The sequence below is a fragment of the Cotesia glomerata genome, linkage group LG9, assembly GCF_020080835.1.
Source record: "Cotesia glomerata isolate CgM1 linkage group LG9, MPM_Cglom_v2.3, whole genome shotgun sequence".
NCBI classification, from domain to species: domain Eukaryota; kingdom Metazoa; phylum Arthropoda; class Insecta; order Hymenoptera; family Braconidae; genus Cotesia; species Cotesia glomerata.
Genome location: NC_058166.1, coordinates 2,907,914 through 2,923,588, shown reverse-complemented (window position 1 = coordinate 2,923,588; position 15,675 = coordinate 2,907,914). Strand labels below are relative to the sequence as shown.

Sequence of the window (15,675 nt, the reverse complement as noted above, 5' to 3'; positions counted from 1 at the left end):
TAATGATTCTACTATACATTTTTTATCAATACCTAGTATTGGAGTATTATCATCTTTATTATCACATAGAAATCGAATTAATTTATTTTGTATTCTTGCCAGTACATTAATTGCGTTTTTATAGCTGCTCTAATGGCCCGAAAGATTTAAAAGTATCTGTATTTTATTTTAATCAATTTTATCATTTAAAATGAGATTATGAGGCGACCATTTTTGGATTTTCCAAACTTTTTATATTTTTGTTAATTAGAGGATTTGTAAAAATCTACCTAACAAGTTTTCAGATAAAACAACCATTTTATTTTCTCATATTTACAAATTGCAAAATACAAATTCAACAATTAAAAATCTATAAAAAATACTTTTCACCGGTAAAATTTTCTCCACTCTAAATATTTACAAATAAGTTCGCATGTAATGTAAAACAATGCACTTGATCCTGTGCGCTTTGTCGGCTCTGATCGGAACCATATCTTTCTGTTGATTTTTGAAGAACTCCATATCAAGGTCATCCATGTTGATGAGATCCTCATCTTTGGCAAGAACCGCATTAACTAACCAGGCGCTGGTAAACAATCCGTACGGCGCATGATGTTTGAGCTGGTTCTTGAACCAGTCCAACGACAGCACTTGGATATCAGCATCCTTGACACGTAATTCTCTTAAAATTTTGTTGAAATGTCGGTGATAAATCTGGACCAGCTCGTCGTATTGATTCTCAATGATCGGTGACTGAGCACTCGAATAAACAAAATAGTGGAAGTCAATCGCGGGAGACACATGTCGGACAATCTGGAAGTCAATCAGCTTGACGTCACATACACGCCCACTGGCGTCGTGCTTGAATAATATATTGTTGTTCCAGCAATCTCCATGGCTCATAAGATTGTATTTGTCTTGTGCAGGCTTTGTAAGAGCTTTCATTGTTTCTAAAACAGCTGGTCTTTGGGAATCCAAGAATTCAATGGCTTTGACCAACTCGGAAGTTTGTTCGAGGGATTTTAGATGCTTTACTGCTAGGTCGATGCTCATCTCGATTGATTGTCCGAGTGAAGGTGTCTCATCTTGCGGGAATAGTATTTCCTGCAGAGGTGCCATTAGTTCCGTGAAGAGTGAAGGGTTGCTGAGTTTCAAGGCCAGAGATGATGCATGGAGGAATGCAAATTTCTGGAAAAAATTTGATGTTTGTATATGAGGTCGGTAAAAAACTATATTTTTATGCTGGTGACGTTATAATTTAGCTAACTATGCTTTTTTCTATGAGTGTAGTGGATTTTAATTTAAATGTTTTTGTTTGTTACCTGAACAACTGCTGTACAGTGTTCCATATCAAGAAGATTGCTTCTCGGTTGCACAACATAACCTTCTAGTCGAAGGTCATCCATAACAATCTCATCAGGGCTAGCGTAAATGCACGGCGGCGCTACATTCTTAAAGTGTGGAAGTATATTTTGATAAACATGAGCCTCGTTTTGAAACACTTCAGCATTGCGGACCAATTTTGCCGTTGGGCGCCAGTGGGGACAGTGTTTTGTTACTACTGTCTTGTTGTAACCTGCAAAATAAATATACATAATTTATTTTAAACTGCTAACGGATATGACGCATACATAATTTTAAAAATTGATTACACAGTTTATTTTTTTTTCTTAAAAAAAATAAATGAGCGTTATAACACGTGCATTTCTAGATTTTTTAAATATTTTTTTAGTTTTTAATTTTAGTAGTCAACTTCACTTTCTTTCACGGGGAGTTTGTTTTTACTATGATAAAATCAATTATTTAATTGCTTTTTTCCGTCAATAAGTAATTGGCAAAGTATCAGACACATTAAAGTCATTAAATTATCAATTTTTGCATGAAATACAAACTTTTTCCATTTCCAGATTTTCCATTGATTGTCGTACGGATGACAACTGACATATAATTGTCTCCAAGGTTGCTTCCAGCTTCATCAGTGCAACTTGTTACCTCCAACTTCGGGTCGTTTTCATATTTCCTTAAAATAGTTTGGAAAAACTCTTTGGCTTCTAAAACAAGATATCAAATAAAAGTAACATCAATCTTGCTAATTGCTACTGATAACTCTGATGGAAAAAAATATATTTGAACATATTGAGTAACTAATCTTTAAAAAATCTTAAAAATTAGAAAAAAAGTATACAATATTTTTTTTCTTAAAGCCAAAAAGGTGTGTTGAAAAAAAAAAATTTTTCTTGCGTTTTTCAACCAAATTTTTATTTTTTTACTTCCATAGTTTGAAAAAAAAATTTTTTTACGCTCTTTTGATTCTGTCAAATAAAGTACTTATATGTAGTGAGTAAAGTCAATAAGATAGACGGTTATTTATTTAACCTTGTCTATTGCAAGTTTTGTTAAAAAAAAAATGATTGCTCTCTGTAATCACAGATTAGAACGTGTCAGATACGGGAAATAGGTGAGTAAATGCTACTTCAATGATATAAGTTGTCGCCGTCCTTGCACGAATGCTTCTCAAAGCGGTAATTTTTCCCAACCTTGATCTTCCGGTAATGACATCAATTTATTGGATCTCGCAATCTCTATCATGCCTTACAATTATTATTAATTGTAATTTACTACTGTATTTAATTAGTTGCGAGTGATGATCATGGAAACTTTTTCATCGCTTATTCATATCGAAAAAAATTCATCTGCTAGTGTTAAAAAAATTTCAGTAATTATTCTTGTTAATCAGGTGTACATTATTACGGATTGGTCATTAGTATTTAATTGTATATAGAAAAATACTATCGTGAGTCAAGTACAATATTATTGACTTGAAAACATTTACAGGAAGACAAAAAAAATCTTTATTGAAGGATCTTTGTTCTTAATTTTAAAAATTACTATTCTTAACTTTAAAAATTTTTTAATAATTAAATAAAGTGAAATTTTTTTTATATTTTTTAATTCTTTATTTCAAATAATGTTTTAAAATTAATCTGTAGTTCTAACAAAATCATTTGAAAAGTTTTCATCAAAAATTGTTATTAAATTTATAATTCAAAACTTTACTTTTTCTTCTGTAAAATTTTTTTTTAATTTCGCTTACAAAATTATTAGTCATTCGAAGAAAATAATTTTTTCGGAACTATATAACACTTTTTCGACGTAAACTAAAATTTTTTCGATCATGACTAAGTTAATTTTTTTTTAACTATTAAATTAAAAACAATTGATTCAAAAACTGGTTGTATTTTATGTTTTTATTTACAATTATTTTTACGTAATTAAAGAAAAATTAACTGGACGATGTTTGATCAGATTTTAGTCGTAAAAATAGAGAAAAATTTTGTTTTCATTCATAATTTTTTTCAGCGTTAGAAAAAAACTTAACAAGTCCTGAAAAGGCTCGCGTCATTGGATACGATGAATAATGAAAATTTAAGACAGAAGAAAAAATTTCCATCATTTGAATTCGATTAAAATCGGCTGTTGATGGTCAAAATGAGCTTCTTGTTTTAAAATAAGCATTATAAAATAAAAAAAAAATATTGTAAATTTCGCCCAAAAATCGCACATGTTTTCGAACACTTTAGCATTTAAAACTGAACAGAAATTCAAAATTATGCCATTAAAAAAAAAAATTTTTCCATCTCAAAAATAAAAAAAAATCTTTTATAGTCACACTATTCTTAAATTTTCCTAAAAAAATGCTCAAAAAACAAAATCACTTCAGTTTCAAAGTTCAAAATTTTTCCAAATCGAACCAAAATCCTCATAAACTCCAAAAATTTCCATTAAAATCATGACAAAAAAAAATTTTTTTTTCTTTCAAACAATGATAGTACCTGACACATTTCTGCGCTCCATTTGAACAGTAGTGCACTAGGCCTAGGCCAACGAGGAACTATTCCGATAAACTATGCGATTGCCTTATTAAAGTGTTGGCCATTCAAGGATACGATGATAATCAATGCACTTGCTTCTCACTTTAAAAGTGCAATATATTGTCATACTTATTTCTGCAATGTCTCTATCCCTCTCTCTTTCCCTCTATATACGTACAGACATCACACAAGGCTCAATTCATTTCAAACTATCAATTATCGTGGATGTTTCCGTGATCCCTATTTATTAATAATCAGCATAAACGCGGAAACAATTAGTTTATCAGTTACATAATATTTTTTTTCTTTATCCACGTAAGTTTTAATAATTGCTTTATTAAGTTTATGCTCAATCGCTTCTGTCATTACAACAATTGAAGCTGTTTATTTTTATCCATTTTTTCTTATAAAGCTTGATAAGAATACGCTGGCGTAATGCTTATCAGTGTTGATTATTTATCTTATTATTCTTTTCTAATTATATGTTTACTGACCTTGAAATAATTAAATGTTTTTTCAAGTTAAATTAAAAAAAAAAAAAATAAGATTTCATTCATTAAATTTTTTTTTTATTTTTTAAAATTTTATATTATTTTTTTTTTAAAAAGTTTATTTTTTTTTTTTTTAAGATTATTTAAAAAAAAAACTTTTTTTTCAACAAAAAAAAATTATTCTGAAAAAAAAATTTTTTTTTTTCAGCTAAAAAATAAAATTGTTTAAAATTAAAACAAAAAAAAAATTTTTTCTAGTGAATAAAAAAAAATTAATCAGAAAAAAAATTTTTTTAATTATTACAGTAAAAAAAATTATAAAAAATTTTTTTATGAAAAAAGTAATTTTTAATTTTTTTTTTTAAGTTTTAAATTCCCCTGAAAATAATTAATTCTTCCCGGGTGATAGACTTAAATATATATCTACTCACCTAGTAACTCTTACTCTTGTATGGTAATACAAATTTTATGTGAATCTGGGGAGTTGATGACTTAACAGAGGCGTCTTTCGTTCTCGAACTTATCAGGGTGGTTAAATTGAAAAAGAGCATAAAAAATATAAAGGCAATAGGCAGCGCCAGCAGATTACTCTAGATAGAAAAAAAAAGGTAAAATATTCGTTAAAATAATGGGCAATTCATTTTACGTATGCTATTCTCAATTTCTTGGTTCACCTCTACCATCTTCTGCACTCACCTCTTTTATCATCCTCTTCTTTGTACCCGTCTCCTTCCTCCGCGAGCTTAAAGACGAATACCATTAGCCAGTGCTCTGTCTTTTATAGAATAAGGGAGCGATCGTCTTTTATCCGTTAAAACCGTTAACTCCGAAAGACATCAAGGGGAATAAGAATTAGCTGAGCCTTGAAAATCGATTTTATTATTTAATTTCTGCTAAATTATGAGTCAAGTCTTTGACAGTTAATGCAAAATATGAAAAAGGTTGATGATTATGGCAGAATAATTTTTGTGAGTTGAAGAATCGATCAATGCGCATTGATAAAAGGATTTATTACTATTTAATAAGATTTAATAATAGTTACTAAATCATTTATTACAGCCCATTATTTCTACCAAATTAATATTTAGTAGTAATTAACGAATTATTTATTACTACTCAATAAATCGTTTCTCGGTATTAAAGAAATTAATTTTTTAACTACAGTAGCGCTCAAAAGTATTTTGACAAATATATTTAATGGTTTAATTAAAAATAAATATGAAACACAATAATCATTTGTTTATTTTTTTAACACCTTTTGAATAAACTACAGAATAGTGTCAAAGAGGTTCTTATTCGTAATAAAAGAAAGTTTAATTTTTAAAATATTAGGAAAATGGTGGCTCAAAAGTATTTTGACATTTTTGAAAAAAAAACTAATTTAACGCATAATTATAATTTACAGCAATAAATATATTAGTATTTAGTAGCATATCCCTTGGCCTTTATGACAGCCTTGCATCGCTCCGGCATTGAGTCGATTAATTTTTGTAATCGACTAATTGGAATTTGATCCCACTCATTTTTAGAGTTGCAAACAAAGCGTTTTTGTTTGAATAATTTTGGGTTTTACACTACGTTTCAATTCTTCCCAGAGATTTTCTATCGGATTCAAGTCGGGACTTTGACTTGGCCACTCAAGAACTTGAACTTTTTCACGATTTAATAAGTCACTAATATGCTTTTGATCTGTGTTTGGGATCATTGTCTTATTGAAAATACCACTTAGCTGGCATGTGATGTTTAGCATATGGTAACATCTGAGACTTTAATATATTTGCATACATGAACCGATCCATTTTTCCTTCTATTCGAACTAATGGTCCAACTCCAGACCGTGAAAAACATCCCCAAACCATCACACTACCACCTCTATGTTTAACTGTGGGTATTTGATACCGATAAGCGGACTTTTTGTTTACGGGACGCCGAATGTACTTGATACCATCAGATGAGATTAAATTAAATTTACCTTCGTCACTCCATAAAACTTTAGACCACTCTAAACTTGACCACGATATATGCCGTTTCGCGAACTCAAGACGATACTTCCTGTTTTTTTTCGATATTAAAGGTTTTTTAGCCGGTCTTCGGCCATGTAACCCTAGGACCTTTAGGGCGTCGTTTAACAGTAGAAATATGAATATCTACGTTATATTTCTCTTTTTAATTCATTTTATCATTACAGCGGACATCCGTATATCATTTGCTGATAACTTTTTTATAATATGATCGATGTAAGAAGAAGTTTTTCTTGGGCGGCCTGTTCGAGGCTTACTTTCGACAGTTTTTCGTTTGTTATAGACTTTATTCCATAAGCTAACTAACTGTCGAGACACTTTAAACAAACGAGCAACTTCTGTTTGTTTCATTCCTTGTTTTAATGCATTAATAACGGCTTTTTTAAAATCACTAGAATATTCCTTGCACTTAGGCATATTGAAGTAACCACAACAAGTAAATATATGTAATAATAAAAACTAAGGAACAAGTAATCTGCGAGAGTTTTTCAAGTCAAATGTGTGTCAAAATACTTTTGAGCTCACGGTAAGTCAAGTACGTTCGGTGGCGCGGTGTGTAAACAAACAAGTTGTAATTTGATACGCTTAAATAGTCGCAATTACACTACTCTACATTATACTCAATACATTTTCCGATAGGCTTTTATTTTAAAAAAATATTAAAAAATTTAATGTTGTCAAAATACTTTTGAGCGCTACTGTAATTTTAGCTTTAACCTAACTTTTTTACTAAAAATGAATCAAAATAATTAAAATAAATAATTTTAAGTAAGAATATGGGGTATAATAAAGAAAAGAATCTCATTTAATTATAATTTTTTATTTGAAACATTTATAAAATTTAAAATTAAACAAGTTTTTAAGGTTCCATGATCATTGATCTCCGGAGTTTAATACCATGACATCTGATACTGCAGCAACTGATCCCACTGACAACTTATCCCACCCACTCACTCATCACCACCATCATCATCATCATCTGCCATCTACCGACAATACTTACCAAAGAAATATTTATTACCTACTATTAAAAATGATTTGGTGGAAAAGAATATTATTACACCTAGGGAAGTAAAGTAAAAATGTCTCAGATCACATGTAATTGTTGTCCGAGGCGAAGCCGAGGTCAACAAACATGTGATCTGAGGCTTTCTTTATTTACTTCCCGTGGAGTGTATACTATTTTTTGTCCGACGAAGGCGGAAAGCGGCAACTTTGTTTAGCGCAGCGGGACGAAAGTTGCCACTTTCCGCCCGGAGGGCAAGAATATTTATTTCTATGTAATAAGGCTTTGTTTATATTAATGTAATTTATTTAGAATAAAAAAATCATTTATTAAACTGTAACAAATATTATTGATAGGTAAAAAATATTTTTTTCTCCCGAATAAATGACTAAAAATTTTGTTTCTAAATCAGTTTAGTACTCCGTAATAAATCCTTCTATCAGTGAAGGTTTCGTTAATAAAACTTGTCTTTCTTATTTAATTAAAATCTGTTACATGCTTAAATGTTATTTATCACTCAAAAGTATAATTAGTATAATTCAATACACTTACCATTAGACTCGTATCTTAAAATTTAACATGGTCTATTGCTTAATGAGCATTTAATTATTTATCCTCAATTCCATTATTTGCTACTACCTGAGTGTCTTACAGCTCCCAAATCGTATCTTTTTTTCTTAACAAATTTTTCTAAACCTAATTGAAATCATGCAACAAAGGAAAAGAAAAGAAAACTTTTTAATATTAATATTATTATTTATTGTTTTAAGGCGTTATAGAGTTGTAGCTCCTCACGGCCCTTCAAAATATATCACAATTTATATAAAAAAACAAAAATAACAATGGATTACAGATAATATAATAATAAATAAAACATAATCGAAAAATAAATATAGATGTAATTTATTATATCGTTATACAAAATTTCAAAATTACTTAAAATAATAATAACTATGTTCACAGGAATTCAGGACAAATAAAATTCAAACCATTAATTTGATCTTTGTTGAACGTTTCGTCCTTTATTAGGACTTCATCAGCAACTAAAATTAAAAACATAAATATTATAACCTTTCTATACATATATAATTTACAAATATAAATAATGCTGTGAAGCGGGAAAGAATAGGAGTTACGGTAATTATTACGTGAACATAGTTATTATTATATCATTTTCCTGGACGTGATTAAATTATTTGTACTTAAAATAATCTTTTTTTTATTTTAATACCATAGATGTTTACTGTCGATTGGCGTTTTCTAAATAAATAAATAAAAATAATATCACAAATTAGAACCCCACCAACGCCAGGTATTATCAACCTTCAGCCTTTTTGTCACCAAATACCTGGCTATTTCAATGTTGTTAGCTTTGATGGCTTGCAACAAAGTCGTATTACCACTCCTGGTCTCGATATTAATGTCCGCACCACGTAAGACCAGGAATGCCGCTATTTTATTGGACTTCATCAGGATTGCGTAGTGGAGCAATGGAAGATCTTGGTCCTTCCAAACCTCAAGAGGCAGCGCGTACTTGAAGAGTTCGAAGAAGTTATTGGTGAACCGGGTGTTGACATTTGCACCGTAGTCTAAAAATAGAGCCACCATTTTCACGTGGCCTTTGAAGACGGCTATCAGCAATGGTTCACAAATCCCTTCTGATCCCAATGAAATTGTCGCACCGTGGAGCAGAAGAGTCTTTGCGCAGTCCACGTGGTTCATCAAAGCCGCTTGGTACAACGGAGTTTGGCCCATTTTTTCTGGACCCGAACAAACTGCGTCCAAGATTGCACCGTTTTGGATCAACAGTTTTAAAATTTCACAGCGACCACAACACGCGGCGTAATGGAGTGGTGTCCATGAATTTGGTTCTAGGTCGTTGATGTCAACACCCAGCTCAATGAGGAGTCGAACTTTCTCAATATCACCCGCTCGGATTGCTCGGATAAACAACGGGTTCAGGAACTCTTCTTTCATAGAACTGTCCTCTGGTGCGGGACAGTCCTTCCCGATGTTCATCAGCGCCCATAAGTCCTGAGCGCAGAACTTTCCAGAAATTGACGATGAACTTTCAATAGCTTTTGACATGGTGATTTTTGTGGTTAACTTTAGCACTAAACTTAAACTTTGATTCTGAACTTTACTGCACTGAAAGCTAGTGATCAATGATCTGCAATGTCGGTGAGCAGGCTTTTATAGGGTCATGTTAGGGGTGTGGCTTTGAATTTTGGGACCTATCGGTCTCCCACTCTTCAATGACTCTTTGTAATTACTTTTTTTTTAGAGAGAGTTTCTCCCACTAATGTTGAAATTATAGCAAAAATTATTTAATAAATCAAATTAGAAGTTATAAATAAAAAATTAAATTTTTTAAAAAATTTTAATGATAATTTTAAATTATTTATTTTATTTTTGTTGAATAAAAAAATTAAGTTTAAGAATATAAAAAAAGATAAAAAAAATTTGGATAATTTTAATAATCCATTTTGTAAATTATAATTTAAATAAAAATATGCTTTGTATTACTTATTAGCAATAAGTATAATTATATCAATCAAAAATTTTCTAAAAAGTAATAGAAAAGAACAATGCTTTAAATTAATAAAATAAAAATAAGACAAAAAAAATAGGACGGGAAATTAAAAATTTAGTGTAATTTTTATGAGTTTTTTTTAAATAAGTTCAAATTTGTTCAAAAAATAACGAAAAAATAAGCTTTCTACGAATTTATTATTATAAAATTAATTTATTACTCCACATAAATAAATCTGTATCAATTAATAAATTAATTCATTTCTGTGTGAGAAAAAAGTTTTTGAATCAAAATTGGTTTTGAGTTCTGATAATTTGCAGTTTGATTTAAATCAATTTTTGACACTTCTCACAAAAATTAAGGGAGTAAAAAAAAATTCATATTTTCGGGGGATTTTCAACAGGCTATAACATGGAAGAAAAATGGTCGCACAGTAAATAAAAAAAAATGAAGCTCTAGTTTTTGAATCTGAGTTTCATAATTTTTTTTTTTTTATTTATTTTTGAGTACTTTCAAGAAAATCGCCGAGATAAAAATTTTTTTGGTTTTTCTTTTTAGTCTACGGACTTAGAAAAATTATTTGTATATCTTAACAAAATAATTCTGTTAAAGCAAAAAATCAATTTCGTCTGCAAATAGAAGATTCATTAACACGGCTTGACTAATTTTGTCTCAGAAACTTATTATTTTTTTACAATAAGTATATTGATTTGTACTAGATCATATTTTTCAGTAATCCTATCTTTTGTTATTATATGAATATCGTTTTTATGCTTGAATGTTATTTATTATTCAAAAGCAGAGCAAGTATAATTCAATACTTTAACCATTAAATTAAAATTTTAAAATTTCACTTAATGAGCATTCAATTATTTGTCCTTAACTCTCATTATATGTAACTACCTGAGTATCTCACAGCTCGTAAATCATACTCTTACTTCTAAGCAAATTTTTCCAACGCTAATTATAATCATTAGGGTGTTTAAAAAAAAAAAAAAAAAATTTTTTTTTTTAATGGTGTTGAAAAGTTGAAAGTACATTTAAAAACAAAAATTTTGGCACCTATTAGAGCTCTTAATATTAATATTAAGGTTTGCCTCAATTCATTTGTAATTTTTCTATTTAAATAACACGAGAAAACTTTTTTTTTTTTGAATTTTGAATTTTGATTACTTCGGAATGTTTACGCAATATCCCAGAGAGAGGTCTTATAGGAAGTTTTACGCTCTACAAAAAACGTTTGAAGGTCAAAGTTCCTCAGATCAACCGTTTCAAATATATTTGCAATCAAAAATAACACCAATCAAAAATTTCAAATATTTTCCAATAAAATTGCAAAAAAAAATCATACTTTATATTGATATTGTTTTTTTTTTTGTAAAATCAATTGAATTCTGTTAATCTGAGATTTTAATTTTTTTTTTGCTTATTTACTCCATACGTAATTCACAAAAAATACAAATACATAAATATAAAGGTCAAAATGATCAAACAAATGATTTTTGGGTCTCTTTTATAACAAATTTATTTTATTTTCTACCAAATACTAATAAATTCTATTAAACAATCAATTCTTTATAACAAAAAACAATTTTTAACAACAATTCATAAAATTTTTTCTAACTTGAAAATATTACAGTTTTATAAAATTATTTTTATTGCAATTAGGATATCGTTTTCTGTGTTCTATCACTACTTGCAATAAATACTGAAGCTGTTCTTCATTTTTCGTTAAGCATCGATTATACTGCTCTATCAATGCCACGCCGCGTTCTGCTACATCATTTACAACTCGAAGTTTCCCAAAATACTCTAAGTTTCTTTTGTAATTTAGATTCTGAGGCCACAAAGTTACATCCTCATCAATGAAATCATACGACAAATCAAACGATTTAAACAGATTTATCGATCTCATAGATACAAATTGACTAAGATCTTTATTTAATAATGACTCTAAATTTTTCTTATCGATTATAAAACGACTCGTTGTAGTTTCATTGGTTTCACAGTTTTTTAAAGGATGAACTATTATTCTTTTTGTTTCAACTGAAACAGTTTCGTCAAAGAGAGATAAAACAGACAACTCGTTATTTAAATACCACAAGTGATCGGCTAATTTTTCTGAGCATGCCCGTGAAATAGTATTATTAAATTTTTTATATGAAATTAATCCTTTAATTAAAGTTAAATCATTATTAGGTGCTGCTATAGCGCACGGCACAGTATATCAAGCTTTTAAATAGAAAATTATGATAAATGAACTATGTTCTCGTAATCCAGCTATTTCTGATTTAGTAAGATAAAATTTATTTCTAAATAAAAAAATTTTTAAACTATATATTGCTTTAACCATCCACCTTGCATGATGGACGGCTCCAGGACGCTTAAATGTAATATTTGTGGTAGTAGCACTCAAAAATATCGATGATAATTGCAGGAGTTCACGGTAATCGTCACGACAATGATCCATCTACAAAAAAAGTTCAAAGTCAAAATAAAATTAATTACATTGCAACCTCAAAGTAAAGAACATTAATTATTATCAACTGATGTGAAGTAAAAGTTACAAAATATTTTACAAATGCAATTGTAATCGTTAATGATGATTAAGAGTGTAATAATCATGTGAAATTGATTTCCAATATTTTTATTTACAACGGGGTTAATTATTAAGTGTAAAATAACTCCGGTCAAAACAATACACTCAAAATAACTTACGTTGAAACAACTTTTGTCCAAAAAGACTCTGTGCCAAAATGATGATGATGATGAACATGAACATAATGATAATGATGATGATGATGATGATGATGATGATGATGATGATGATGATGATGGTGATGATGATGATGATGATGATGATGATGATGACGATAATGATAATGAATATGATGATGATGATGGTGATGATGATGATGATGATGATGGTGATGATGATGGTGATGATGATGATGAATGTGTTTTTTTAATAAATATGTTTATGCGAATTGATTCCTGTTCATTTTATCTGTAATAAGTTGAAATTTTTATTGAGTTGTTTATGCTCTGAGTTGTTTTGTTCGGAGTTCTTTTGGTCCTGAGTTGTTTTGTCAGGAGTTATTGAAGTCAAAGTTGTACAGTGAGTTATTTTGACTTAGCACCATTTGAAACACGATAAAAAAATTAAAATATTCACGATCACTCTTATAGTGTAAATAATGGGGGCTTTTACCTATTGTCCTTTCTGTTCTTAAATTTTTTTCCGTATGCATGAGTATACTGATTATCAATTAATGCATCGATTATCCATATTCGTATAGTAAGCTATCGACATATTTATAATCCTTGAACGTGAGATCGTCAGCCAAACAGAGTGAAAATTTTCGACTGAAGACTGTCGCCGGGAGGCTGATGAAGGGGATCCGCGCTTGCAGGGTGACATTCGTTTGCTGGTTATTTGTCGCCCGTTAAATGGAAGGAGTTACTAAGACGCAAAAGAGATCACGGATAAGAGAACAAATACAGATACGCGAAGATACAGCGATACATATATACAAGTATACATGTATATTTATGCTTGGATTAGTGCGGGGCGTCTTGGAGTGAGAGTCACGACTCAGAAGCCACGACTAGAGTAACGAGTCGGAGGAATAAGGAATGGAGTAAAGAGCTGCACAAGAAGCAATGGGTGAAGATACCTAGGTACGATCGGGGGATGAAATCGTTACTAGAATACTTGCTCAATACTCGCGCTTTATATACGTATATTCGTGTGTATATAGACAAGAGCGTTGTGGCATCTTTAGTATTCAATCTCCCCACCCATAGTCGTATTCTTCGAGTTTACTCAGTATACCCTAGTCAATTTACGAACGAATGTACCTTACAAAGGGTTGGACGCCTCATGTTACATTTAATTTGGATTTGTTAGCTCCAATGTGTCATTATTTATGTTTAATTTGGGAATTTATTCAGATCAATACAAGATATTTTTGTTTAGTGCTAATTAAAAAACCGAGCAAGTTATATATTGCGTTTTAAATTATAAAAAGATGTCTAAAATTTTTTTTTTTTTGATAAGTTGGAAACTTTTCTAAGATTAAAAATATAAAGAAATTTTCTGAAATCTAATTAATCTTTTTTTTTTTCGGGGATTTTTGAATGAAATTAAGATCTGCTTGAGTTTAAAAAATAATTAACTAATCAACTTTTTGATCTCAAAATTTTGTAGAGGAAGCGAAAACTATGCAATTGGTATATAATTATCATTAGAAATAAATTTATAAAAAGTTTTAAAGCCTAGCTTTTTTTGACATCACCCGGCGCTTAAACGCGAGGAAGTAAATTTGAAAATTTTTAATTTTTTTAAAAATAATTAACAAATCAACTGTTCGGCCTAAAAAGAGAATGCAAAAACGATTAAATAAGTTAATAATAATAATTAGAAAAAAATTTATCGACGGTTTTAAAGCCTAATTTAATTTAATCTGACTTAATCTTGACACGCGAGAATGTAACTTTAAAAATTCTAAATTTCTAAAAAAATAATACTTATCAACTCTTGCATCTAAAAACCTTGTAGAGAATGCAAAAATAGTTCAATTGGCATACAATAATCATTAGAAATAAATTTATCGAAAGTTGTAAAGTTTAAGATCTTCTGGGAACTCCTGAGATATAAACGCGAGGATGTAATTTTGAAAATTTCAAATTTCTAAAAAAAATAATAAACTTATCAACTTTTTGGCCTAAAAATCTTGTAGAGGATGCATAAACAATTAAATTAGTATATAACAATCATTAAAAATAAATTTATCAAGAGTTTGAAAGCCTATTGCTATTTTTACAAAATTATTAGACCCTATTACTTGCAAAAATTATTTAATGAAGACCTTATTGTTAGACACTCTGAAAGACTAGGAGCCAAGAAAGATAACATTTTCTTTAAAATACCGATTTTTTTTTATAACTCATTGTGAATCTTCTTCTATTGTTACAGTCATAAGTCTATGAAAATTATCAGAGGGTATCATAAATTCGTCTAGCTTGGAAGGTTCCAATAAGATGTTTGACTACCTATTTAATCTTGATTTATGATCGTTATTTATTAGTCAATTTTCTATTTCTTATTTTTAGTCTATAATTAGTTAATAAAACTTTATAATTTAATTTTTTACCTTTATCTTTAAAGACTTTTCAATTGTCAATTGATTCAATGTTATATTACTTTATAATCGGCTAAAGTATTGTCTATATTTTAAATATATAAGAAATAATTCTTCCCACGACAAAACCTTACTATATCCACAAAATCAATACAAAACAGAAATATCCCTAATAATTCAAGAGTAATAAATCCTTTGTTCCAATCTCAAAATCTTAATCTCAAAAATTTCGTCCCCGAGCCCAAGAGTACGTTTATATAACTTTTTAATGAATATTCCCGGGGATAATTTGAATAAATTATAACCAATGGCGTTTGACGGGCATTGATAGCCACTAAAATGGTGTCTGTGAAATGAGGAGTAGGGTCTTTTTGGCGTACTCTACAGTCATTAATTCTTTTGTCTCACACCCTCATTCTCATTTTTCCAAACATTATTATCATTGTTATTATTATCGTCACGACTCTCTCCTTCCGAATCTTCATTAAAATTAATGCTGAAGTAATCAATTCTTATTCCAATTACTAATTTACATAGCTATCCTTACGAGTGAAATTAATATGCTGCGGATTCAAATGAAAATAACGTATACACAAAGAGGGAAAAATAGGAAGTTTATTAAAAAAAAA

General features: G+C 29.5%; 2 protein-coding genes across 2 annotated transcripts; both read right to left on the bottom strand.

The window, feature by feature from the left end:
* Positions 1–277: 277 nt before the first annotated feature.
* On the bottom strand, positions 278–3,968 carry LOC123271470. The gene is made up of 4 exons (XM_044737820.1): positions 3,813–3,968; positions 1,872–2,030; positions 1,302–1,555; positions 278–1,167 (listed from the first exon to the last, which is right to left on the bottom strand). Exons 1-4 carry the CDS (start codon positions 3,832–3,834, stop codon positions 397–399), a joined length of 1,206 nt encoding a protein of 401 aa, XP_044593755.1. The 5' UTR covers positions 3,835–3,968; the 3' UTR covers positions 278–396.
* Positions 3,969–8,653: 4,685 nt separating this feature from the next.
* On the bottom strand, positions 8,654–9,457 carry LOC123271714 (serine/threonine-protein phosphatase 6 regulatory ankyrin repeat subunit B-like). Its single transcript, XM_044738106.1, has one exon. It carries the CDS (start codon positions 9,455–9,457, stop codon positions 8,654–8,656), a length of 804 nt encoding a protein of 267 aa, XP_044594041.1.
* Between the last annotated feature and the right edge of the window lie 6,218 nt (positions 9,458–15,675).

Excerpts from the sequence above, each read along its gene's own strand:
- LOC123271470 (XM_044737820.1), bottom strand. The coding sequence starts at position 3,834 with ATGGAGCGCAGAAATGTGTCAG. Across the intron at positions 2,031-3,812 it reads GGAGCGCAGAAATGTGTCAG|AAGCCAAAGAGTTTTTCCAA; the intron begins GTACTATCATTG and ends ATCTTGTTTTAG. Across the intron at positions 1,556-1,871 it reads AAAATCTGGAAATGGAAAAA|GTTACAACAAGACAGTAGTA; the intron begins GTTTGTATTTCA and ends TTTATTTTGCAG.
- LOC123271714 (XM_044738106.1), bottom strand. The coding sequence starts at position 9,457 with ATGTCAAAAGCTATTGAAAGTTCATCGTCAATTTCTGGAAAGTTCTGC.